The following is a 27,195-nucleotide window of genomic DNA, read 5'->3' as shown; positions in this document are numbered from 1 at the left end:
AAATGAACAAAACGAAAGTCTTGGAGCTTACATTTTAGTAAATAGTTTTATATCTGTTCTTTATGCCAGTTTTTTTATTTTAAAGAGTGCTAATTAAGTAGTCTGGTTTTTTTTTAAAAAATGATGTAGGTTTTACTGCATGAGGACCACCATTACCAATATTTTCCATGAAAAGGAAAATAACTTTTAAAGAAAGAAAATAGTCTTTCAGACTTCTGCCATTAGGTTGGCAAATTTCTAAACCACTTAGGAGAAATGCTTTCCAAAAGAAAGGTCAAATGTCACCTTATACATCACCTAACAAGTTCCTTTATCTCCTATTTCATTTGAGCTTTAAGTTGATCTAAGAAAACACTGCTGTTTATGAAAAAGATTTAAAATATTGTTCCTTGTAACAATTCTTGAGAGTTGGTAAAAGCCCACCTTGCATTTGACCAATTTGAAGGAGAAAAGAGTAAACATAAGCATTTACTATGCTAGCTTCAGTATTAAAGGAGTAAGATTCACTAACTAATCAAAAACTCCTCAATTGAATTGGTCAGTACTTAACATTTATCATTTATTGTATACCTAGCCAGCTGTATTTACTACTTTACAGCCATTCTTTCTCTTAATTCTAACAATTCTGTCAAGTAAATTTTATCTGTTCCTTTCAGATGAGGAAACCAAGCTCAAAGAATTTCAGTAATTTAAGATCACACTTAGTAAATTACAGCGTTGAGATCCAAATCCAGCTCTCCACTAATGTTCTTCTTTGTTAGCATTTTTAGCCACCTGACTTATAAAAGCTATATTGCCAGTAATAAAATAGCCCAGGTTTAAATGAAACTTTAATGTTAAAAACATACATTTATATAAAGAATGGTGTGGTTGATAGCCATGAATTCAGATATTATCCTCCTAGAACTAAACTTTTATGAATCTAACTTATTTCCTACTCTATGACCATTTTTCATCTTGAAGCCATGAGGGAATTTTATGACTACTTATGATTGTTCTTATTTTTACTTTTAGTGGAATCTAATCAGAAAAGCTCATTCCAAGAAATTCCCAAGCTTAATGAAGAACTTCTCAGCAAACAAAAACAACTTGAAAATATTGAATCTGGAGAACTGGGATTGAACAAAGTCTGGATAAACATCACTGAAATGAATAAGCAGGTAGCAAAAGTATTACTTTTACATCTGTTTAAGCAATGAATATTTACTTGTGTTTGTTTAGAATGAATTTGTAGGTATATGGAGCTCCAGATTGTTTATCTTTTAGAAGTTGTGTTTTATATACTGTGATTCCAACACATTTATCAAATATTTAAAATGTTAACCTTTTCTGCAAAAGAACAGCCTTATTGAGTAGAATAGTTTAGAGGGAGATGGAAATGCTTGGCTCGGCTTTTCCTGAAGAGCAGTGTGTAGGTACCAAATAAAAGAGCAGTGTGTAGATACCAAATAAAAGCAGTGTGTAGATACCAAATAAATAGGCTGGCAAAAAATGGATAGCCTATTTTTATTAGCTAATGGGAGCTTATTTTTTTTTAATAGAGTTTATAAACTTACAGACACAGCTTTGGAGTATGGTTCTGTACACTGCCCTGAAACAACTCTGGACACCATCCACAACTAATGATAGTCATTCTAGAATAGCACAGGAGATGACAGAGTTAGTTAAATATTTTGGCCAGGCAAGCAAAAACTTTCCAGTCCCTAAACTGGCCAGATCTCACTAGGCAGGCATTACAAATGAGGGACTTTGCCAGAGAAAAAGGACTTATTCAAAGGGTGTTGATCAAGCGTCTAATATGTATAAGATGTCATAGTTGCCACTGGATAATTGTAGACACATCCCAGTTTTTTTAGTTTAGTAGGAAAGACATGCTCATTGAAAAGAAAAAACTACCAAGTGAATGATAGACCTCCAACCAAATGTTAAGAATAGATAAGCCACCCTCTCTGAGAATAAGAGCATAGTCTCTTCTTCAGAGTGGAGTCATGTTATTCAGAATGAGCCACTGGCAGAGAATAAAGTTATTGCAAATATTTCTGAAGCTGTAGTACATGGGCAGGCCATGTCAGCACTTAAGACTATAGATCAGTGACCTGGGCCAGTAGATTTCATACTTTTGTCTGGAACCCACAGTATACCATTATCCAATGAACTCATACATACACATATGTAAATGAAATAAAAATTTCTGAAAACAGTAGCTTACCTTTAATATTATGATGCTTTATGGTATTTTTTATTCAGTTCTATTTTATTTTTTTAACTTATTCATGAAATAATGGGTGGGTTGTGGCACCAAGTGTTGTTTTCATTTATCCTCTTAGTAATTAGAAAAGAACAGGTATTTACTCTCCCCCCCCCCCCAAAAAAAAATAGTAGGATAAACTATGACCTTGCCTGTCTTCACAGAGCAAATGATTAGTTTGGCCAGAAATTACAGCAAATGAAAGTAGACCACAGTGAAGCGCTGAGAGGTAACTAGCAACACCCACTGAGACAAACCATGGATGCCACATAAATAGTCATGGAGTTTACCCTTCCAGTGTGAGGGGATCGTTCAGGATGAAGAGGCAGTGTCCTTTATTCCCATCTCTTTGTAAATCACCATAGGAAGAGTCAAAGGGGAGATTAGTACTTGGTATGAGAGGACACATAGGTTTTCAAATCTTTGGCACACATTTTGGTTTCTAAATGCTCTTTAACCAGAAATCTGGAAACAAAAGAATCATTTTATTCTTGACCTGGCTGTTATTTCTAATGCAAGAAGTGCCTAGAAAGGCAGTATATGGAAAGTTTACTTCAATCCAAAGACTTCATAATTAAATTGCATTCATATTTGAACTGAAACGCTTTCCATTTTAGCTTCAGTAGATCTTCAAAAATGATGATACTAACTGATGACACCAGCCTGATACAGGGCATTCTCTGCTGGCATGGTGCATGGGGTGTGATGGGAATGTCTCCAAAGGGAGCTCATCACTGTGAGCAATTTTCTAAAATTAATGTTACACATCTCTGATGATTTGTTGAAATAAGATGTATTTTTCCTAAACCAAAATAGGTCTACAGACAAAAATAATATTTAACCATGTTTCTATATCTAAAGATAACTCTCAATTAAGATGCTTTTAGTGACAATTTTTTTTTGAAGCATTCAAAGTGGCTTAAGCAACAACAAACTGTACTATCGCTTAACAAGAACAATCCTTTTCACAATGTGATTTGAAGTTAATGCAGTCTGGGGAAAAAATAAAAGCCATCAGTTTGAAATAAGTTAAAATCAAGTTTCACCTTGAAATCTTTAAACCAGTAGTTAAAAATCTCATTTACTTTTCTGTTTCATGAAGCCTCTGATTTTATACCCATGCCCACTCAACTGTTATTAGGGAATCTCCCCTGGCTCTTTGAAGACCATTTATTCTTACAAATGTTTAATGAGCTGCTTTTATAGGACATGGATTCAAAGAGTTATCTTGAGCTGAATCCTGACAGGCAAATAGGGACTGGCCAGAGAATTCTGCAGAAAGAGAAAAACATTAGTATAATTAATCCTCATCATTTGCAGGTTCCATTTTTATAAATTCACCTACTTACTAAAATTTGCTTGTAACCCCAAACTCTAAACTTGTGATACTTCCAGAGTCATGCACTGATAGGCATATGGTGGCAAAAAATTTGAGTTATCTGACAAAAATGTTCCGGATCAGGTCAAACAAGATGACACCCCACCTTGTTTCAGCTCTCATACCGTAAACAAGTGTCCTTTTCTCAATATATTCAGTGTCATGACTTCACATTTTTGTGCTTTTTGTTGGCCAGGCAGGCATGCCTAGAGCAAGAGCAGTTTTTGCTCAGTAAATCAAAAGGCATTTTTGTTGTTCATTTCTACTGCTTAAAATGTCCTCTAAACATAGTGCTGAAGTCATGTCTAGTATTACTAAGTTCAAGAAGGCTGTGATGTGCCTCACAGAAAAAAATACATGTATGAGATAAACATCTTTCAGGGTCAAGTTCAACAATATGCATTAAACAAGATGTCTTTAAACAGAAGCACACATAGAATGAGGTCATGATTTGTAGTAACCATTTGGTGAAAATGCTGTGACCAGAGGGCTCTCAGGGACACAACCCTTTGTATCCCTCAGGAGCAATAATTCAGTATTCACTAAAGTAGTGTTGCCGCAATTGTCTAGATCCAAACTGCAAATAATGAAAATGGTCTGTGCAAAAGCATAGGTGAGTGAAAAACACAATATGTCGGGGACTGTAGTAATTCATTATAGCTCTAGCTTGGTGGAAAGAGGCCAGAAGGAAGGATATGTCAGCAAGAGCCATATCAATAGGACCTTGAGCGCCCTTCTACTATAGCACACTCTATGTTTTGGTGCACTCAGTCCAGATATCTTATGTGATACAGTTATATTTGGATACACATAATTACACTAGAAAGCTGTACACTGTACTCCAACCTTTAATCATGATGATGAAGGTTATGATGGCAACAATGATGCTGTGGTGGTGGCAATGAAGATAACTGTCATTCATCAGATGCCTTCTTTGTGCTGGCCACTCTTAGATGGACTACACACACAAGCTTCTTTTTTGCTTCTATAGCCCCATGGAGTAAGAGGCAGTACCTCCATTTTATAGCTAAGATAACTGAGGCCCAAAGAGTTTAAGTAATCTTTGTACAGAGCTGTGTAGCTGTGCTGACACTAAAAATACTCAAGGTCTCGGTGCCTGTATTCTTTCTGGTGTTCCATTCCACCTTCCACTTTTATTTCCTCGATGGGATTCTGGAAAAACTCAGAGGATAAAATTGAAAGGACGTGACATCACATCCCTACTAGGGCCATATTCATTCATCATTAATGATTGCTTGTTTTAGTAACTCTTTCATTTACTATTTAAAGGACACTTAATCTTAACCCCAAAGCGAAGAAGCAGAATCTGAGCCTTTATGGTACAAAATGGTCCAATAAGCAAATAGTCTTGGCTGTTTTTAATTTTGCTAATGAAAATTCATGTAATATGCATAAAAATCATGACTCAACTTTTGGCTAGAATGTGGGATTTTTTTTTCCGTAGTAGTTTCTACTTAATTCAATGTTTTATACTTTTGTTTAAAGACAATCTTTTTTTTTTTTTTTTTTTTTTTTTTTAATAGAGGCATGTTTATTTATTTATTTATTTGTTTGTTTGTTTGTACATGCACTGGGTACAGTCAGAAGCGTGGGAGGGTGAGAGAATTCACCAGAGCCAGAGCGGGGAGCAGAGCAGGCAGGACCGAAGTACACTGCTGAGGGGAGCAGCGGGCGGCAGCAGAGGTCTGCGCGCCATGTGGGATTCTCCTCCGGTGGCCGGGGAGCAGCCGGGGATCGAACCGGCGCCGCAGATGCCGCGGGCAGCTTCGCAACCCAGCGCTCAACCGCTGCGCCACCGGGGAGGCCCCAATGTTTTATACTTTTGAATTGCAGTGTGTGGCTTTTAGAAATAGGTTCTATAATGTTCTAGTCCAGCCTGGCATTCTACAATGTGTCTGTCAAAAACCAGAACAGTCCCAGAGATATCAGTAGAGTTGTCCCCTTGTCTCTCCATTTCATCTACACATGTGGCTTTGCTGTAGTTTTCTACCAAGTTTGGAATTGTACCACAGAAGAGAGAAATACCGAAAGGTGGATACAGTGGTCCCCCTTAGCTGGGGTTTCACTTTCCATGGTTTCAGTTACCCACCCATGATCAACCATCTTATTACAAACAATAAGATATTTTGGGCAAGAAAGACTCCATTCACATATCTTTTGTTACAGTACATTGTAGTAATTTTTCTGCTTTATTATTAGTCATTTTTACTCTTTGCCATGCCTGATTTATACATTGAACTTCTTATAGGTATTATGTATAGGAACAAACATAGAGTTTGGTACTATGTTTCAGGCCTCCATTGGGGGTCATGCAGCATACCCATGGCAAGTAAGGAGGAACTCCTAGACAGCTTTGCAGTTTATGGAAATATAACTTGTGACCAGTGGGTGGCCCAGGTCTTGTAAGAAGTTGTAAGTGATGTTTGATAATTCGAGAGTTAATTTTAACTGGTTGCTCTCCAGAGCATACTGTTTCAGTGAGGCAGCTGATACTCTACACCCTAGAGTGTTTGGGACATGGGGAAAGGTCCCAAACCTTATCCTGCTCGCATTAGCTTTCAGCTCTAGTCTAGTTTGGGGGTAAAATGGTAGCTGCCAACTTGCCACATTGGCTATTTGTGAGGTCGTTATCAGTTCTTGAAATACTTCTGATTTGCCTTCAGTGGCCAGAAGGTAACAACAAAATTGATAAGGCATTTGGAATAACCATATTCTTGCCTATCAAGGTGGTCTTGAACCAACTGTGTATGTACTTTGAGACACTGAGTAAACATACCGGAAAGAGAGATGCCTTCCTAGCACTTTATGGCTAAGGGTATCACAAGAAGGCCTAGTGGAGTACATGGAAAAAAGGGCCAGCCACAGAAATTTGTCCATTCCCCACCAAAGTTTTCTGATGTGTTTTTCTTATGTATTTCTTTCCCATCTTTTGTCTTTAAATTTTCATGAGTAATATGTTAATATATTCAATCTTTGTATGTCTGTCTGTGTCTCTCTGTCTCTCCCCCTCTCCCTCTCCTTCCCCCTTCCCCACCATCCTCTAAGTGCCCATTGTCAATAGTCTGAACACATTCTTCCAATCCCTTTTTCGTGTGTGTGCGTGTGTGTGTATGTCTAGGATTTATTCTGTTCACTTTGTTCACTGACTATACATCAATAGTGACAGATATTAGGATTATTTCTAGTGTTTTGCTCTTATAAATAAGGAAGCAGTGAATAGTATTATACATACATCTTTGTGCACATGAGCAACTAATCTTTAAAGATGAATATCTGGATATGAAATATCTGAATTAAAGGATATAAACATTTCAAATTTTGACAGATACTCCTAGATAATCTAGTAAGTCTTCTCCAGTTTCCTGTCCCATGAATAGGACATGCTTCCTTATGTCCTTTTCATCTCTGAAGGCATGGATTAAAACCTCCTTGATGGAAATGCTTCTCTGAAGAGGTTTGTCATTTGTTGAGAGCATCTCTGTGGCCTGAGGTTTCTCACCCATTTTGCACTTAAATGAACAGCATTGAAAGTTGATGATTAGTCTTAATATTTTGGAGATCTTTTGGAAATTTGTTTACGTGTTTATTAAATTTCACTATTAAAAAGCTAGCACTTCTGGGCCTCCCCGGTGGCGCAGCGGTTAAGCGCTGGGCTGTGAAGCTGCCTGCAGCCTCTGAAGCACCGGTTCGATCCCTGGCTGCCAGCGAGGGTCCCACATGGCGCGCAGACCTCTCCTGCCGTGCCCGCTACTCCCCTCACCAGTGTATTTTGTCAGTCTGCCTGTTCTGCTCCCCACTCTGGCTCTGGTGGATTCTCTCACCCTCCCACACTTCTGACTGTACCCAGTACTTGGGTAAGTAAATAAATAAATCTTTAAAAAAATAAAAAGCTAGCACTTCTTTGGCATTTTGTTTTTACCAGGTACTGTGCTAAGAGCTTTAATTATCTATCTTAGTCCTTACAGCCTGTATTAGTCGTCTGTTGCTGTGTTACATTTTTCTCAAAATTTAATGACTTAAAACAGCAAACATTTATCTCACAGTTTCTGTGGGTCAAATTTGGGGTCAGTTCTGACTAGGATATCTTTAAGGTTGTAGCTAAGAGGTCAGCCAAGCCTGCATCATTGACTGGAACTAGAGGATCTCATTCAACTGGCTTTTGGCAAGAGATCTCAGTTCTCTCAATATGTCCCCCTCCTTGGGGCTGCTTGAGTATTTTCACAACATGGCAGCTGGCTTCCGCAGCCACTTCTCTCTCTCTCTCTCTTTTTTAAAGATTTATTTATTTATGCATACGAGAGCTGGGGCACAGGCAGAGATGCAGGCAGTGAGAAGATTCACCAGAGACAGAGTGAGGAACAGAACAGGCACACTGACTAAAATACACTGCTGAGGGGACCAGTGGGTGAGACAGGAGAGGTCTGCCACGCCATGTGGGTATCTCCCTGGCAGGCCGGGGATCGAACTCATGCTGCAGAGGCATTGTAGTGTGGTGCCCAACCCCTTGCGCTACCAGGGAGGTCCCACCTGTCTCTCTTAAGAGAGAGCAAAGAGAAAGGCATAGAGCCTTTCTATATCCCAGTTTCCAGAGTTGTCGTTGTTGTTTTCACTTTAATTCTTTTGACTAGAAGTGAGTTATTAAGTCCAGGCCGCGCTCAAGAGAAAACAAATTAAGTTCCACCTTTTGAAGGAAGGACTATCAAAGAATTTGTATACATTTTTAAGCCATCACACATTCCTATAAGATAGTTGTTAAGCAGATGTTATTGTTTTAGCTGTTTTACTGGTGTGTTAACTACTTATCTAATCTTATTCCCTGCCTCCTAGCGCTATCCTCTATTCAACATAGACTAGCCTTCTCATGTCCATCCTGGACATTGGGGTTCATTGTCAGACATTCATTCATTCATTCAGTAAGTACTTCGTGAATGCGTCTTTTATGCCAAACAGCATTGTTGAAAGTAAAATAGACACAGCCCTGGATAACATGGAGCTTCAAGGAAAGAGACCTTAATCAAATAATTGGACAAATAAATAAATCATTGTCACTTTGAGAAATGCTATAAAGAAAAAGTATTCTTGAGCCTTTTATGCTGTTTCTCCCTGCCTGTTCCACAATGCCACACTCCCCCTTCTAACCTGCTTTGTTTTTATATATAACACTTATTCGCCTAATGAGTCCTGCTTCAGTGGAGCCTGTCCCTTTTAGCAGGCACTGATATTCTTTTCTCAGAACTTTATTCCTTATCACATTCAGCACTTAATTGTTTCTTTGATGTTACTACCTATATCTACTTTTCTCCCCACCTCTCTTTCTTTCCCTTTAACTCCTCCTTCCCTAACATTAGTACTGTTGCCACCAGGCCTTCTGATCTTCAAATATGCCAAGCTATTTCCTGCACTGGTGCCTTTGCCCTAGCAATTCCCTTCACTGTGAAATGAACTCCATTCAGTCTTTGTATGACCAATTCCTTCTTATTAGATCTCAGTTTACATGTCTTCTCCTTATAGAGGCCTCTGGTGACCATCCACTCTAGTCATTACCCAGTCACTCAACAAGTTACCTGTTTAATTTTCTTCTAGCATATCCCACTATCTAATATTTTTCTTATATAAAATTGTCTCCTTGCACTAAAATGTGAATACTACCAGGTCACTGACATTTGTGCTGTTTACCACTGGTATATAATAGAAATTCATAAGTATTTTTTGCAGTGATGAATGAATAAAAACTAATGTAGGAAGAGAACCTCAGTTCCTGGCTCCAGGAGCTCTGTTTAAATTCTTTGCATGTCACTATTATCTGATACTTTCTACTAGAATGTAAACTCCATGTGAATAAAACTTCATGGTCTTGCTGGCCATTGTCTCCACAGTGCCTCTAGCACTGTCTAGTACAGAGAAGATGCCAAACATTTGTGAGCAGGGGATCAGGCTTACTCTGTTGTTTATCCATCTGGTGCCTACCACAGTGTTTGGGCCCAGAAGCTTGTTAGGTTACTCTACGAGGCTGCTCTGATGAATATAATTGCTATTGGTAAATCTGTGTTTTCATCCTAGACTTTAGGAGAGGAAAGCAGCATTTTGGAACTAAGAATCCTTCAAGAATATTTTGAACCACACTGCAAAGTTTTTAGATGTGATCTCTATTGCTCAAAATTGAGTATTATATGGGATCCCCTAGTCACCATTCAAGACAGAAGTCCAGCTATTAGAATTCTACTCCTCAGTAGCAAAACGGGAGACACATTGTATTTTGATTCAATTCCTATTTTAATACATTCATTGCATCAGTTAGCAAGTCAGTGGGTTTTTATTGAACCCCTTCAGGGTACAAAGTAGTGCTTTGGTTGAGCTATTGAGTTTGAAATATTAATCACATTGTTAAACCAAAACTAAATCCCCAAGTAGTTGAAAGTGCTATTCAACTTGTCGGGGTACAGTTCCTATAGACTGTATTTTGTGATGATGGGTTTTTATTTTGTAATGTATGTTCCCAGTTGGGCAGGAACAAAAGTTCAGTAAATAACTGAGGTGTTATTTTTTACCAAAATGAAATCTTTCAGGAGTCCTTGATCATTAGCTTTCTTGTCCAGTTGTTGAAGGATTGTGCTGTAATCACTGCATCTTTTGGATAATTTAAGATTTTTGGATCTTATAACTGCCAGGAATAGGGTAAAGAATAACACTTGCCTTTCCCTCTTTGGCACTAGTGTTTAAATTGGACATGGAAAGAAGGGGTATTATTGCTGCTTCCCAGATCTCAAGTCTATCCAAGGTACTATAGTTCCTCTATACCTGTGAGCTGAACAGAGTATAATTATAGTCTGGATCACAGAAACAAAATCCAAAGGCATCTTGATAGCATCATCAGCTCTAGAGTTTGTGAAGGAAGTCCTCACTCAACAAATTCTGTTTTCATTGTTCCATACTCTTTTTCTTTTCAGATTACTCAGTTGACTTCTGCAGTAAACCACCTTAAAGCCAATGTTAAGTCAGCTGCAGACCTAATTAGCCTGCCTGCCACTGTAGAGGGACTTCAGAAGGTAAGTGCTATACGTGGGCACTGAGATTAACCTACCACTGTAATTCTAGCTGCTTACAAGTTTTCCTTGAAAATCTGGCATTTGAAATCAGCTGCTCTAAGAGAGCAGTGATAGTGTCTCACTGTATTCTAAATACTTCAGATTGTCTCTTTTTTGGTCTGATTAGGCCTTTAATTTGCAACAGGTCTCTTTAGTTATAGTTTGCATGAGTTCACAGCTTCTAGCTCTCCAAGTCCCAGTATTGTTCTGCCAAGACCCTTATGTTAATGTATGTGTGTTTGCTTTTTATCACGTGACTTTGCAGTTTATCATCTACAGTGGCTTTATGACAGCCAGCCAATTAGACATAGGAATTATTCTTAATTGCTGTTAGTTTCCATGATTGAGAAAATAAAAATAAAAAGGTCATTTAAAGAAATGCAAAAATTAAAAATTTAGGAAATAATAAGTGTTGTCAAGAATGTGGAATGAAGGAAACTTTCATATACTCTTCAGGGGAGTATAAATTGGTAAAAAGCACTTTGGAAAACAGTGTTATTTTATAAAGGTAAGGTGCATACCTTCTAGAATTCACTCCTGTGTATATACTCTAAACTCTAGATTTGAGGCAAGCATTAATTCAGAATTTCTGTTTACTCAATCCCTAAGATTCAGGTCCAGAACAAGAGGTAGTAACCAACCAGATGAATAATACTCGGAGGGTCTTTAGAGCTGGGTGAGATGAGTGGATGGTGGAGGAAGGGAGAGTTGCTTAATTGGAACATAAGCATCATCAGTACCTCAAGCAGGAAATAAAAGAAGGGTTTAGAGCTAAGGAATACCAGATAGTGTCTATTAAGTATGGGATATCTGACTTATAGAAGTAGGCTGTATAAACTTGTTGTCTCCAAAAATGGTGAGAAATTCCTAAACCAATAAGCAAAACCAAATTTTGCTGTTTTGTAGTCATATCACCTGTGTATGGTCAGTCTCCAGTTTGCTATTTGTCCAATATGGTCATGTGTTTACAACTTAAAAAAAAATGTGGTACAGCTTTGATGAAGGCACATTCTTCATACCTTTATTCCCAAAGGGCCAAGTGGGTAAAGGGTAGGCATCTATGCCCTTTAGTCCAGAAGCAACTCTGGCAGTCTCGTTAGAAAAGGAAATTGGTTTGGGCTCCCCTGGTGTCACAGGCTGTTGAGCGCTGCGCTGTGAAGCTGTCCGCAGCCTCTGCAGCACCGGTTCAATCCTGGCCGGCCAGCGAGGATCCCACATGGCGCAGCAGACCTTTCATGTCTCCCCCACTGCTCCCCTCAGCAGTGTATTTCTTCAGTCTGCCTGTTCTGTTCCCCGCTCTGTCTCTGGTAAATCCTCTCACCCTCCCGCGCATCTGGCCTGTACCCCAGTTCTTGTACAAATAAATAAATCTTTTTTTAAAAAAGGAAAGAAAAGGAAATTGGTTTTTTTTTGTATTCATTAATACAGTAAATATTTGCGGAGCTTCCTTTAGTATGTGCCAGGTACTTTGCAGTTGGTGAAAATATTGGTCAGGGTTTTGCATAGAGTTCACATGGCTCTGTCAGCTGCTTCCTTAAAAACAATCTTAAACAAGAGCCTACTATCTTCTTGTATCCTGATTGGCTCATGTATCCAGCTAGTGAGGATCTTGTAATAGTAGATGTCTTTGAATGCCTGCAGCTTCTGTGACAATAGAGCTTGCATAGATAATATCCCAGCTTAGAGACGTCTGTGCAGCGTGTTGTCTCTTTAGGAAGCTGTGCATTTATAATGTTATACTCTGCTTTTGTTACAAGTTTTGAAATGATAGGTCTTCTTAAATAACTAACTTCAGTGTATCTTTTTTTTTTTTCATGTTAAAAATGTCATCTCTGTTCTCTTGGATTCTGAATATAGTATAATAAAAGTCACCTTGAATAAAAAACTAATGTGACACTATAAGATTGTCAGTATATTTTAATAAAAGGTCAAATAGTATATTTTGTATATTCCCTTAGGATAGACCTTTTAGAGAGGGTGGTTTCTGAATCATATCCCCAAGTCTCCAGTCTACTTGGGCTCATTAGATCTAATGAAAGCAAAATAAGCTACTGCCTGTATCTCACATTATTTAATAGTTGCTAACAGAATTCTACAGTAGAGGAAGAACAGATGCTGTCAAACAGACTTTTTCCTTCATATCTGCAGTGCTGGGCTTCTAAAAGCCAAAAGTGGTTCCATTCATTTTTACTCAAAAATTGCCATTTGCTACTGACAGAGTGGTAGTCTATGTATGTATGCAGCTTCCTGTTAGTTGTGTCAATATAAGCTACATGGAAGCGATAGAAGATATCTGAAATAATTACAAGTAGTGATCTCTATTAGGTCAGTGTTTAATATAAAATCACAGTAATAGACCACTGCACTCCCACTACAATGGCTAAAAGTGAAATTAGGAGGATGTAGAGTAACTGGAACTCTCATACACTGATGGTGAGAATTTAAAATGCCCTTTTGGAACTCACTTGGCATTTTTTTTTTAAAGATTAAGCATACATCTGCCATGTGATCAGCCATTCACCTCCTAGGTGATGTGATGAAGAGACAACATATGATGAAAGGAAATGAAAGCATATGTCCACACTAAGACTTAGGCATGGATGTTTATACAGCTTTATTTGTAATAGTCAAACACTGAAAGCAACCTGAATGTCCAGCAACAGATTAATAAGCTGTGATGTATCCATGAGACGGAATGCTACTTAGCAACATGCTGAGTAGCTACAGCATGGAAAATCTCAAAATTATTACATTGAGTGAAAGAAGCCACACTCCCCCAAAAAGTGCATACTCAGGGCCTCCCCAGTGGCACAGTGGGTTGAGCGCAGCGCTGTGAAGCTGTCTGCAGCCTCTTCAGTGAGGGTTCAATTCCCAGCCGGCCAGGAAGATGCCCACCTGGCGTGGCAGACCTCTCCTGTCTCACCTGCTGCTCCCGTCACCTGTGTCTTCGGTCTGTCTGGCTGTTTTGCTCCCCGCTCTGTCTCTGGTGAATTCTTTCACCCTCCGTGCCTCTGGCCTCTACACCAGCTATGGTATAAATAAAATAAATCTTTCAAAAAAAAAAAAAGTGCATACTCAGTTTTACTCTTTATATAGCATTCTAGAAAATGCATATTTGATACATAGTGACAGAAAGTGGATCAGTAGTTGTCTGGGGATTGGGAGAAAAGAATTACAAAGAAGAATGGGGAAACTGGTTGGGGGTGATGGTTGTTTGTTATCAAGCTAAGCATTTTGAATATGTGCCAGTTATCACTTAATAAAGCTATTAAAATTTTTTAAAAGGAAAAGCACTGAACCTATTACATGTTTTTGTTCAGAGTGTAGCTTCCATCGGCAGTACTTTAAACAGTGTCCATCTTGCTGTGGAGGCAATACAGAAAACCGTGGATGAGCACAAGAAAACCATGGAATTACTGCAAAGTGATATGGTAAGGAAATCTACTAATGTTACACACTCAGCATCTTCCTGCCCACCCTTTTCTGTGTCATAGTGGTGATGTTAACTTTCCATTTGTCTATAAACATCCTGCTATGCACCTTTTTAAAAGATATAATATGCAGTTTATTTTTCTACAACCTATAAATTGAGCAGTTATGGTGGATAGAATTAAAAGCTGAATCTTTTGCAGATGTGCTGGAGGTGATATAGCAGTAAAAAAAAACAGTTCTGAGAGTGGGATAGGTGGTAAGGAAAGTGGAAAGGAAAGAAAGGGAAGCATCTGTTATTTATTGCTACTTAACAAATCACCCCAACACTTAGTGGCTTAAAACAAGAAGCTATTATTCTCACTGTCCTGTGGGTAAGGGACTTGGCATAGACTGCAGAATGATGCATGGCCAGGTGAAGAGTCGCTCTAGAAGATGAAACCCCATCTTGGATGTTCCAGCTCTAGCCAAGCTCCCAGTTAAGTGCAGCCCTATGTGTGACCTCAGCCTACACCATGTGAACAGGACTCCCAGCCCATCCCCACTGAGCCCCAAATCATGAGAAATAATGAGTTGTTATTGTTTTAAGCCACAAAGTTTGAGGATGATTTGTTATGCTGCAACAGATAACAGACACAAGCAAACCCCTGCAGTGCTCAGGAATTATTTTCCAATATCTGTTAATACTGTGCAGATGGAAGCTGTCTGCAATCATTCAGAGACCTTAATTAATCACCTAATGGGTACTTAGCTCATGAAGGATTTATGAAGGGTAAAATAAGATGGCACAGCCTTTGCTCTCTTCCTGGGGAGATGAATTATATGTACATGAAATGGGCTATTCAAAGCACACTAAAGTCCCCTAGCTTCTCTACCAATTTCTAGATCTGCCCACATGCTCTTTCAAACTTTGGCATTTCAAGTTCAATCTAGGCAGTTGGTTCCAAAGAGACCTGGGCTTCAAAAGAATGTTCCTTTCCTCACTGCTATATAATGGGGCTGACCCAGAGGAAAAAGCTTTGATCTAGGTGTCGGGACACCCAGAATTCTCATTCTAAATTGCCACTGAATAAGCATGTGCTCCATAATAATAAAGACCTTTCTAGTATAGCAATTCTTTTGTTGTTTTAATATCTTGAGAATTTCTCATAGTAATCAAGTATTTTCTAAAATGCTTTTTTCTAATGCATAAATTCATGCTTTACAGAACTATGAGAATTTTTTTTTAACTCTCCTTTTTCTTTTTGTTGTTGTCCTTTTTTTTAAATTATGAAAGCAGGGTTAATGTCTAGGATTTCAGATTTCAAGGAAAACCACTTATATTCACCAGTTGCGTTCTTTTATAATTAAATCTACCTCTTTTAAATTTCCATGGCTGCCAGTGGTAATCCTCCTGCTGACACACTTTATACTGAATAAGTCATAGTAGTGGGCTGTAAAAGATTAAGCCATGAAAAGTTTTTTCCACTAAAGGGAAAAAGTGTATAGGAACATGTTATATTTCAGTCTCTGCAAAGAACACTTGGAAGCAGATGGATAAGGGAGGGTAACCCTCATACGTAAATCTTGGCTTGTGCTCTTAAAACTGAAAAGCTAATAATGTACATGATTGGTTGTTGTGCTCAATGCCCAAAGCCAGTGGTTACATGACCAGCTGCTCTTTGAATGTCCAAACCTCTTAGTCCTGAGGAAATATGACACTGGCAAGGTTCAGACAGAGTTGTTCCTGGGAACTTGCAGTGATTCCAGAGTTTCTCTAGCAGTACAGTTAATGGAGAGGACTAGTTTCTAGGGAGTTCATTCCATTCAGAGATTGAGAAACAGAGTAGGAGTCCTCAGTTTAATCTGAGTGCTGCTCATCCAGCCCATGCTTCACACTGGGCATCCCCAAAAGTATCTAGTGCCCTCAGGGCCTAGCACAGGTCTGGACATGCTTTAGGTTCTTGGGAAATGCTTGTTGATTGGTCCCTGGGAGAGGATAGAATGTTCTGGGACATGATTAAGTAGACATAGTATTTACTTACTGTCTATGCTATCCTCCATTCCTGTTAACAGAATCGGCACTTCTCAGTGGAGACCAATGGAAGCAACCAGATAATTCCATCACCTTCAGCTACATCAGAACTTGACAATAAAACCCACAGTGAAAATATGAAACAGGTACTTTTTGTCTCTAACTTAACTGCCTGTGACCACAATGCACTTGGGATGCAGCAGCCTGCGTCATTGGGGCTCAGTGTTGTGGGGTCTTGGCAGGCCTTGCTTTTATATACCTGCCTGAGAGCTGAGCAGAGAGGGGTGTATGTTGCTATCTTGGGAATCCAAGATGCTGCCCTATCTCTTCTTTGGCACTCTGCTTTTTTTCCCAGCATGTCAATTCATGGAGTAAATTCCCTTTCATTTATAAAAAACACAGACCAGCCAGATTATCTTGAAACCCTTTATGAAAAACAGCAATCACAGCAAGTTAAAGATGGATGGATAGCAGTGTAATTCAGAGTGACATCTCTTTTGAGCCACAGTAAATTCTAAGAATGTTAAAAAGCATATACTTCCTTGAAAATCAGGATTTTCAAACGTCTAAAGACAGGAGGGGAATGGATATTGAGTTCAGGATCACATTAAAGAGAAATCTTCACTAAGAAGAATTCTTGTGCTGATTCTAATGCCCTTTAAAACCTATAGTCATCATTCCTTTTTAAGTAGCAATCAGTACTAGAGGATGTCAATAAAAATAATTGAATCTTGTACTAAATAATGCACTACTTGTTATGGTTTTGCTACATGAGCCAATTCAGTAATTGGTATTGTTCCTAAGGTAGTTTTGTTCTGACAAATTAGGTTAATGGGCATTTCAGTTAATAACCCAGTAAGCTTTCCTGCCAGCAGGTGAAGTAAACATTGGGAAATCAATTCCCAAGCTCTCAGCTTTCTGGGACCAAAGAGTGAATCATGTAGGTAGTCCTCTAACTCCTTCCCCCCTCCTGTCTAGCTGAGGCCAAATAATTCCAGAAGGAGTAAGCTGGGAGCCATTTGGGAGGGGTGAAGGTGGAGGGGACAAAACAGACAGACAGTCGATGATCTAAACTAGGAAAAGGAATTTACTTCAGTAACCTGACATCATAATTGTTCAGTGCTGCTGGCCTACTGGTCTAGTATATGTCTTCAGCTAGATTCCACAACTTGATTTATTTCCACTCCAGGGTATCCTGTACCTTCACAACTCTTTAGAGGAGGTAAACAGTGCCCTGGTGGGGTACCAGAGACAGAATGATCTTAAACTCGAGGGGATGAATAAGACAGTCAGTAATCTTACCCACAGAGTCAACTTGATAGAAAGAGATCTGGTTGCTATGAGCAAGGTAGAAAAGCAAGCGAACCTGTCCTTCAGCATGGTAAGCCTTTTCAGATCTTTTGTGATGTGTTCTTTGTTGCAGTGTGTTTTGTCTGTACATGGATGACATTCCACAACCTTTTTAGACACGGTCTTCTGGCAGACTCGAGAGGCTACACATTTGTATTGTGCTTAATCCTTGTCTCCTTTAATCCTCATACTAGCTCTGTGATCTGACTGGCACAACCAGTGTTAGTCCTGATTTGGAATGGGAAATGGAGAGAGGTTCAGTCGCTTGCCAAGGCCTGACCACAAGTTGTTGGCAGAGAAGACAAGCCTCTTGTTATATTACCAGTGACCCATCTGGTAGGGAAGCTGTGGCACACACTTCCAAGTGAGGTCTTCTTGGTCTTTTCTTTTTTAAGTTGTTAAGGGTGGGATCAATGGCAGTGGCAGTACTTTTTACTTCTGCCAGTGGCAGAAGAGTATTTTGCCATTTCCCTAAACCTAATCTTGGTTTTCATTCAGATTTACTGCTTCATCTGTGTATTAGGGGAACCCTTTTGTATATATTGTCAGGAATCTATTTTAAAACTCAGGTCAGACCAGCGCCTCAACTTAAGATGTCATTGAATCCATCCTCTTATTTTGCATATGAGGAAACTGAATGACCTACTAAGTCACTGGTGCTGGCTTTACCAGTTGGTTTACTAGTTTTTGTGATATTGTAAATAATATATGCATCAGAGAGAGAGAGAGAGAGAGTGTGTGTGTGTGTGTGCATGCATGTGCGTGCACGCCCTTTCATATATATACATATTGTGCTGGGATCCTTGTGTATTGTATTTTAATAGCTGCAAAGCTCCACCCTTAAGGATTTCATACAGCAATGACACAGGCATATATAAAGAAATGGAAGCCAGATACAGGAAATTATACTAAAAATTCAACTAACACCAAAGCTGGAAGGAAGTCCACAAATAGGGTCAAACTCTGGCACATAGAAAGCAGTTTTTGAATTGGCCCTGTCACAGTGGAGCCTTGGCACGTTGCCTCAACTTGGCTTTGAGGTGGAGTAAGAAGACCTGCTCCCCCTCCTGCTTTATAATAGTGTATAATTTACTACAAAGCTGTGAAGATTAAAGGAGCCTTATTTCTAAAAGCCCTTTTGAACTTAGCTGAACTAAGCGGAATCTAGGATTTTGGGATGATTTTTGATGAATATAATACCGTGAACGTTTTCAAGACTTATTGTGAAAACTTACCACCCCTGAGCTCCCCATAGTGTCCCTCCCCCTTCACTTTATTTTTCTCTAGAAGAGGAAATTGTTAATTGTACCCATCTGTCCTACGGTTTCTTCCAACAGCACATACTCAGCATAGTTTTGGATAAAAATTCTGCAAAAGTTCTCCCGCCTCTTAAACTTCAAATTTTTAATGTTTGTGACTAAACAGCTAGAAACACCAGTTTCAGCTTTATATCTCTGACCTTTTCCCATCTCTCCTCAGTTGCCTACTGGTATTTCTTTTGAAAGTGTTCTGAAATTAAAGTGTTTGCCTTTAATTTTCTCTTGTTCTCTTTACCCGTCAAGATGGGTGGTAGAGCTGCCTCTCTAAAAAGAGAGTCTTTGCACCAAGTGACCATTAGACCAGATACAGTAAAAACTGAAAGCACAAAGGTAAATAATAGGAGACTTAGGCTGAAGTAAAAATAAGAGCATTGGCTTCTTTGTGCTTTTAGGCTATCTCTTTCTCAAAAGGAGTACTTTGGTCTCATTTGCTGACACTTCAAGACATAGTACTTAATAAATTAGTGTATTAGTGAATAAGCGAACACCTTTTATTAGACACCTTTCCTGTGGCAAGCACTTTGGTAGAAGCTGGGGTGACTACAACGAGCAGGATACACACATGACCCCTATACTGGTAGTATTCAAAGTCCATCAGTCAGAAATTACCAACATATAATAGAACGGATAATTAATCACAAGTATGATAAGTGCTAAAGAGATCTGATGACTGAATTAACAGAGAACAGGAAGGCTTCCCTAAGGAGGTGACTTTTAAGCTACGGCTCTCGAGCCCTCCCAAGACAAAGTGACCTGAGTTGAGTGCCCCCAGCCAGGGGGTTAACCCACAAGGCACAGCAGACCTCTCCTGTTTTTGCCTGCTGCTCCCCTCAGCAATGTATTTCAGTGGATCTGCCTGTTCTGCTCCCTATTCTGTCTCTGGTAAATCCTCTCACACACACACCCCTCCCCTCCATGTCTCTGGCTTACACCCCAGTTCTTCTATGCCAAAAAAAAAAAAAAAAAAAATCTTACAAATAAATAAATGTTACCCGGGATAAGCTAAAGGCAAAGCCAAGAAGCTAAAATACCATCACAGATGCATGTTGCTTATGACACGGTCAGAGGCTGTGAGGTCCAGAGGAAATGAATTTGGACTGGAAATATATAGTACAGAGTTTTGAATATATTGCTTTCCATCTTTATTTTTTCTTCCTTACTGGTTTTGTAGTATCTAAAGTCATGTGTAGTAAATTTTTAATGCAGTGTAAACCAGACTCTGTTAATTTTTCCCACTCTTTCTGCAGAATTTTTTTTTTTTTTTTGTGGGACCCTTGCTGGGGGCCAGGGAGCGAACTGGCGCTACAGAGGCTGCGGGCAGCCTCGCAGCCCAGCGCTCAACCACTGCGCCACCAGGGGAGGCCCTGCAGAATTTTTTTTTAATTGAAAAGCCAGATATAAATATTGAGCACAAAAAATGACAGGTGGTTGCTGTTGGAAAGTAGTAGTGATTTCAGAAATAGTTCAGATTTTGATAGTAAATATCAGAGTAAAATACAGCTAGTACATATTTTGACTGAATTTCTTCACTTTCAGACCCATTGTTTTTAGCTGTCATCCCACTGTATTTAGTCCCTTTGTCCTGCTTCATCTAAGCATCCTAACCATGTGTAGTTTCTTCTTACCTTAAGTTCTTCAGGTGTCTAAGACTTAGTTTTAGTTACATATATGCAGATCCCTAAATAAACGAGGTGTGGGGCCTCCCTGGTGGCGCAGGTGGTTGAGCACAGTGCTGTGAAGCTGTCCGCAGCCTCTGCAGTGCCGGTTCGATCCCCGCCAGCCATGGAGATACCCACATGGTGAGCAGACCTCTCCTGTCTTGCCTGCTGCTCCCCTCAGCAATTTATTTCTGTCAGTCTATCTGTTCTGCTCCCCACTCTGTCTTTGGTGAATCCTCTCACCCTCCCACACATCTGGCCTGTACCTCAGTTCTTGTATAAATAAATCTTTTTTTTTTTAATAAATAAATAAACCAGGTGTGATCTCCAATATATCATAACTGTTAGGGTACAAATAAAGGTAGGTAAGAAATAAGTAAATATAAGCTGAGTAAAAAAAAAGTGTACAATGAATTCTAATATTTTTTAAAGATTTATTTTTATTTATTTATGCATACAAGAACTGAGGTGTAGGCTAGCAGTGCAAAAGGGTGAGAGGATTTACCAGAGACAGAGTGGGGAACAGAACAGGCGGATCTACTAAAAAACACTGCTGAAGGGAGCAGCGGGTAGGACAGGAGAAGTCTGCTAACCATGTGGGTTAGCAACCTGACTGGGGATCGAACTTGTGCTGCAGTGGCTGGTGGTAGCTTGATAGCACTGAGACTTTACCCCCTGCACCACCAGGGAGGCCCTACAATGAATTCTAGTTAAACACAGGATCAGGACCTGCCACACTGGCCAAAGCAGCTAGAAACCTGTCTCATATCACCCAAATTTCTCTCTTTTCATCGTTAAATGAGTTTTCTATATGCAAATCTAGATCATCCTGAAGATGAGGCAAGGTATAGGGAAAACACCGCTTTAAAAGATCTAAGACTGAATTAGAAGTATTGCATCCCCTTCTTCATGTTCCTCATAGTTCCTGCCACCAGTTTAATCATCACCACAAGGGCAGAGAATGAGGTCAGAAGAATTCTTGTGGTTTGGTGTGGGGTGAGAAGGGGCAGTTGGTTGTTTTGTTTGTTAAGGTAACACCTAAGTGGTCTAGTCACAGGTAAAGTAAGATACTCAGGAAAATTAGTCTGAAGTATTTCTTAGAAAATAATACCCTACTCATTTAGAAAATGGGAGTCATATAGGCACCTGAACAAGGATACATTTCCTTTACTGCTGACATATGTATGTCTTCCCTCTTCCACCAAATGTTCTCAGTGAATCAGATCATCCATGGCATAATACTCCAATAATGGTCCAGCCTCAAATCCAGCTAGATCCTCATCAGCACTGACTACCAAAGTTCTCTCTGGTATTTGTTGATTCTCTTCACCATTGCCTTTATAGGAAAACTGTTGAGGGTCAAGCACTGCTTGTTGAATAGGCTCTGGGAATATTCTAAATAACCAGATGAGGTCTTCTCCTTTAAACCTTCCTTGATCTTTGTTTTTGACAGAAAGAAGATAGTTCAGATTCTCAGGTATCCAAGCTAAGAGAGAAACTGCAGCTGATCAGTGCTCTCACAAACAAACCTGAGAGCAACAGGCCTCCAGAAACCTCTAACAAAGGTGAGAGCAGTCCTGGCTTCTGAACATTTCACGCAGACTTGGGCAGCTGGCCTCCCACACAGGGAGTGGGGAACGGTGTTCCAGCAGGACTGGTCGAACTGCCTGAGCGCACTGAGATGAAGCTGATACACTTTGCTTTCATTTAGAAAAAGCCCATTTTATACATGATTTGTACTCTAGTCTATTAAGGGAAGAATGGGTAATGTTTAGCTGGAAATAGACTTCTCCATGCTGTCTGCATCCAATTATAGGCACAAACGTTACTATCACAGTGTATATTATATTAAACCAGCCCTAAATGTTGTTTATGGGAGTGTTTTTATTTCTGTAAATGCATAAAATTTATTTAAAAATAAATGTTAGTGCTTCTGAAAATTAACATTCGTAATGATGGGGTCCCTGGGTTGGATGGGTGTTGCCTTTAGCTAGGGATGTACCTAATCAATATCCACCTCTGCTGTTTGAACTCTATAAGGATGTAACCAAGGCAGTGGATTATGTTGGCCTTGACCTCTGCCCCCTCCCCATTCCCCCCCACCCCCCAAGTATTTTTCATTTTGGAGAGAGCAGTACAACCTCTCTTCCTCTCTTTTGGGTGGGAGACTCCAGGGGAAACCTGACATTATGCTGCATAATCATGTGGTCACACTCACAGCACCAACTGCTCTGGTGCCACATACGCCCAGCATGCCTCTAGGATATCAGTAGCCACTGCTGTTATGTGCAATTTAAATTCTTTACATCTAAGTACATATAATACTAACTTGTACTGGATCTTCCAGTGAGACTGCAGCTTCAAACCTTAATGTTGTATGATGTTGATTGATCATCACTTAGAAAATATTTTTTGATCGGGCCTCCCTGGTGGCACAATGGGTTGAACTCAGCTCTGTGAAACTGTCCGCAGCCTCTGCAGCATGGGTTCAATTCCTGGCCAACCAGGGAGATTCCCACATGGCACGGCAGACCTCTCCTGTCTCGCCCACTGCTCCCCTCAGCAGTGCTTTCAGTCCGTCTGCCTGTTCTGCTTCCCGCTCTGTCTCTGGAGAATCCTCTCATGCTTCCTGCACCTCTGGCCTGTACCCCAGCTCTTGTATAAATAAATAAATCTTAAAAAAAAAAAAAAGAAAACATTTTTCGATTCAAGCCTTTAATTTCTTTATGCTGCTTCATTCTCAACTGTTTTCCTTAAATGAAATTTATATGCAAGATGACCTTCAATACTAGTTTAATTTGGTATCAGATTCAATAATACTAAAACCATATGTTTGTTACAGATCAAGTACAAAGTTTCACATCAAAGCCATCAGCATTGCCAAAATTTCCACTGTCTCTTGGAGACCAAATTGAGAAAGCTGCTCAGCTAAGACCTGTTTCCCTTCCAGGAATTTCTAGCATCAAAGGTAAATTTTTATACCATGGAATGTTCTAACTTATAAGTAGAAGAATTATATCTGACGCTTATTGTGCACTTCCTGTAGGCCAAATATTGACATGTATTTTATCATACAATCCTGATAGTGATTCTGAGAAGATAAATATTCATGTATTGTACCCATTTTACTGACAGGGAAACTTCCTAATTCTATCCACATGGCAAATAATTGGTTAAGGTAAAATTCTTACTCAGGCAGTGCGACAGCAGTTTGTACTCTTAAGCAGTGCACTATATTTTCTCTCTATTAATATTTATAGAATCTCCACTTATTGAATGAGTGCCTAATTAGACCCAATGCTAAGCAATAGGAATGCAGTGTAAGATATAGACTCACTTTCTTAATGGATGTAACAGTCTAGTAGAGAAAAAAGCAGACACAATATTGAGAATAGCAAAATAAAGTAAAAAGTTGACCAGGGCCCTCCAAAAATGAGGGATTCATTTGCTGAAAATCAACAAGGTAAACAGTGACAGGTGTGTTTACCTTGCTTTCAACAGTCTGTGTTCCATTGTGATGTTTAGTCTTTTGCTTGTATGTTTGCTAACTGCCTAGAAAATCACTGCCTTCTTCACTTGCCTTTGTCAGCTCTTCACCTCAGCTTAGGTAACAGTCCATCAGAAAATACTCCTTACTTCCCTGGACTGAATTAGAGTCCTTCTGTATATGTACTCATAATATTCTGCATTTGCCTCCCATTTTGCACGTGTCACTCTGTTGTAATTTCCTGGGGAGAGAATAAAATTCAACTTCCAGCCTCTGGCACAGTGCCTGTTGTACATAAATATTTGTTAAGTGAATGAGTTACCTACAGTTTACAAGTAATAACTGAAGGTATAGGAGATTTAAGTTTATTGCCATTTAAATGCAATTACTTTTTCTCCCAGCCCCAATTTTTTTTGTTGTTGTTTGTTTCTTGGCATGGTGGGAGTGTTAAATTGCTTTTATTGGCAACCAGATTGCCTCCTCCCATTTTCCATTATTACATCAAGAATTGATGAGAATGAATGGAAAACTATTAGAGCAGATTAGAAATAATCAGATTTCATACTTCAATTCCTAACATAGACCTCAACACACTTGAATTACTATATTTTTTCAAATGACCTGAAGCAGCAATCAGATTTTTATTTAAATATTGCTACCAAGTGCCTAACACATTTTATAAACTTATACCCCATATATACATATACACACACAAAAGAAAAACATTTTCTAGCTAACCACTTGGTGGCAGCCATTGGGAACCAACATTCCACCTGCTTTTCAGACTTTAGAGAGTTTTTTTAACTCTATAGAGTGCTTTGTGGGACTATCTTAGGAGTAAAAGTAGGGTACTATTCAGAAGCTTGTCAGCAGAACTGCATGCTGAACTGGATCCTCTCCTTCAACTGTTTCCCCTTCTTCAGGCCATTTCCTTTCTTCCTGAATAACAAATAGCAGGAAACCTATTGAATTTAGGCATGGAAATGAGTGAATGAAGAAAGGAAAGAAATTTAGGGAAACTTTTAAAGAAAAATGAGCCTCATTGACCAGTCTTTTGTATTTGAAACTGTCTCTTAAGTCATTCTGTGGAGTCTTTTTTAAATTTTATATAATTGTCCTAAAGGTTTATTTTAGGACCCTTGAGAAAATACCAGAAGAAACTATTGATAGAAATTTTCCAGTCCTTTTATCTCAAATAATATCTTCAAAATAAAGAAGATTAACTGGTAGTATTGCTCTCTCTCAGCTGGTGAAAAAATAGAAAGATAGATAAGTAGGTAGGTAGGTGGATAGATAGATAGATAGATAGATAGATAGATAGATAGATAGATAGATAGATAGATGGCAGGCTTTGGGCCTCCTTGGTGGCTCAGGCTGTTGAGCGCTGCTGTAAAGCTATCTGCAGCCTCTGTAGCGCAGGTTCAATCCCGGCCGGTGAGAATCCCACATGGCGTGGCAGACCTCTCCTGTCTTGCCTGCTGCTCCCCTCAGTAGTGTATTTCAGTCGATCCGCCTGTTCTGCTCCCCACTCTGTTTCTGGTGAATCCTCTCACCCTCACATGTATCGGACCTGTACCCCAGTTCTTGTATGCATGTATAAATAAATCTTTAAAAAAAAAAAAAGAGGAGATAGCAAGCTTTGAAGAGATAGATGGTTCTCTGGTTCTCTTTTCCTTAATTGCAATATAATTCATGTACCATAATATTCACCCTTTTAAAATATACAGTTCAGTGTTTATTTTTTAACATATCCACAAAGTTGTGCAGCCATCTCCACTAACTTCAGAATATTTTTATCATCTCCAAAAGAAACCCTGTGCCAACAAAGCAGTTACTCCCTATTCACCTGACCCCAGCCTATGACACCCACTAATCTCTCAACCACAGTCTCTTTGGATTTGCCTATTCTGGGTGTTTGGTATGACTGGAATCATGTAATATATGGTCCTGTGTGTGCCTCTTTCATGTGCTGTCCATTCATCTGCTGATGGATTCTTGGGTTGTTTCTACTTTTTTAGCTATTAGGAGTAATGCATGTGTGTGCAAGTTTTGGGGTTGACATGCTTCCATTTCTGTTGACTATATACCTAGGAGTGGAATTGCAGAGTTATATGATAATTCTATTTAAACAACAATATGCCATAGTCTTTTTTTACAAGGTCAGCATCTATCAAATAGCCATTTAGACCTCTGTATTCCTTTTCACCCCTTTAATGTAAGAATTAAATCTGAAAGGAAGACCATATATTTTAAGAAAATAGTACCATACACTGTCCCTCTCATTCTTAAAGGATCAGGAAGTAGTTTTTCTTTTTTTTTTTTTTAATTTAGTGAGATCCTAAACTTTACCTTTAGAAACAAAGTCTGCAAAGTAGCTTTTCTTTTAGTGCTTTAAATTTAGTGGAGGCTACATTTTTAACTTTTAACTAAATTTAGTTATGTGTTTAAACATAAACATTTTTGAAATTCCTTTTTAACAGATCTTCAGGATTTATTCCATAAGACTGGCCAGGAAGTGGATGGGAAACTGACCTACCAGGAAATCTGGAACTCCTTAGGTTCTTCAGTGCCAGAACCAGAGAACTTAAAAGCATTCGATTCTGATGGAGATGGAAGATACTCATTCCTGGAGCTAAGAGTAGCATTAGGTGTCTAGCCTCACCAGGCATGTTCTAGAAATGGATCTATATACCCTGGACTACCTAATACCTACTCACCTAACAAAACAACCCTTTTACTTATACATCAGTCCTCCTGTCCTCCAAACTACAATAGCAGACTCATTGCCACCTTTTAACTTGTTTGAAAAAGCTATATAAAAGTTATTTTTTTAAAAAAAAAGACCCTTTTACTTATATGATATTAAGAAATCTATGATTTCCTGAAACTAATAAGATCTTAATTTTAAAATTCATAGGAAAAAGCCCCCTGATTGCTCTTTCCCTTTTTTGAGGGGAAGAGATATTATCTTTTAAAAGTGGAAAATATGTGTATAGAGAGAATAAGCCACCTTTTATATTTCACTTAAATTTGCCTTAAATTAGCTGCACTTTATACAGACTCAGAAAATGTCTTTCCTTTAAAAGATAGACCTTTTCTGTTTGTAAATATTTAAACTGAAAGAAAGAATTGTGCATATTTTCTGGGAAGTAGTAAGAATGGTTTGAAATAGAATGTGAACAAAGACTTACTAAAAATCACTTATC

The 27,195-nt window shown here is 39.0% G+C and overlaps 1 protein-coding gene across 2 annotated transcripts in view; it reads left to right on the top strand.

Moving 5' to 3' along the window:
- EFCAB14 (EF-hand calcium binding domain 14) overlaps window positions 1-26,645 on the top strand; it is a gene marked incomplete at both ends in the record, with an annotated part of 32,857 nt that extends 6,212 nt beyond the window's left edge. The window contains 9 exons of one of the 2 annotated variants that reach the window (XM_084241566.1): window positions 1,015-1,160; window positions 10,595-10,693; window positions 14,053-14,163; window positions 16,235-16,321; window positions 17,365-17,556; window positions 19,088-19,174; window positions 21,956-22,067; window positions 23,345-23,470; window positions 26,470-26,645. In XM_084241566.1, coding sequence (XP_084097692.1) covers window positions 1,015-1,160; window positions 10,595-10,693; window positions 14,053-14,163; window positions 16,235-16,321; window positions 17,365-17,556; window positions 19,088-19,174; window positions 21,956-22,067; window positions 23,345-23,470; window positions 26,470-26,645 — 1,136 coding nt within the window. Of the gene's footprint in view, window positions 1-1,014; window positions 1,161-10,594; window positions 10,694-14,052; window positions 14,164-16,216; window positions 16,322-17,364; window positions 17,557-19,087; window positions 19,175-21,955; window positions 22,068-23,344; window positions 23,471-26,469 lie in introns of both variants that reach the window. The other variant, XM_084241565.1, reaches the window with a different exon arrangement.
- Between the last annotated feature and the right edge of the window lie 550 nt (window positions 26,646-27,195).

The sequence above is a fragment of the Talpa europaea genome (genome assembly GCF_964194135.1).
Source record: "Talpa europaea genome assembly, chromosome: 9".
Classification (NCBI taxonomy): domain Eukaryota; kingdom Metazoa; phylum Chordata; class Mammalia; order Eulipotyphla; family Talpidae; genus Talpa; species Talpa europaea.
Note: the sequence above shows the minus strand (reverse complement) of the source record. Positions and strands in the feature narration are given on the sequence as shown.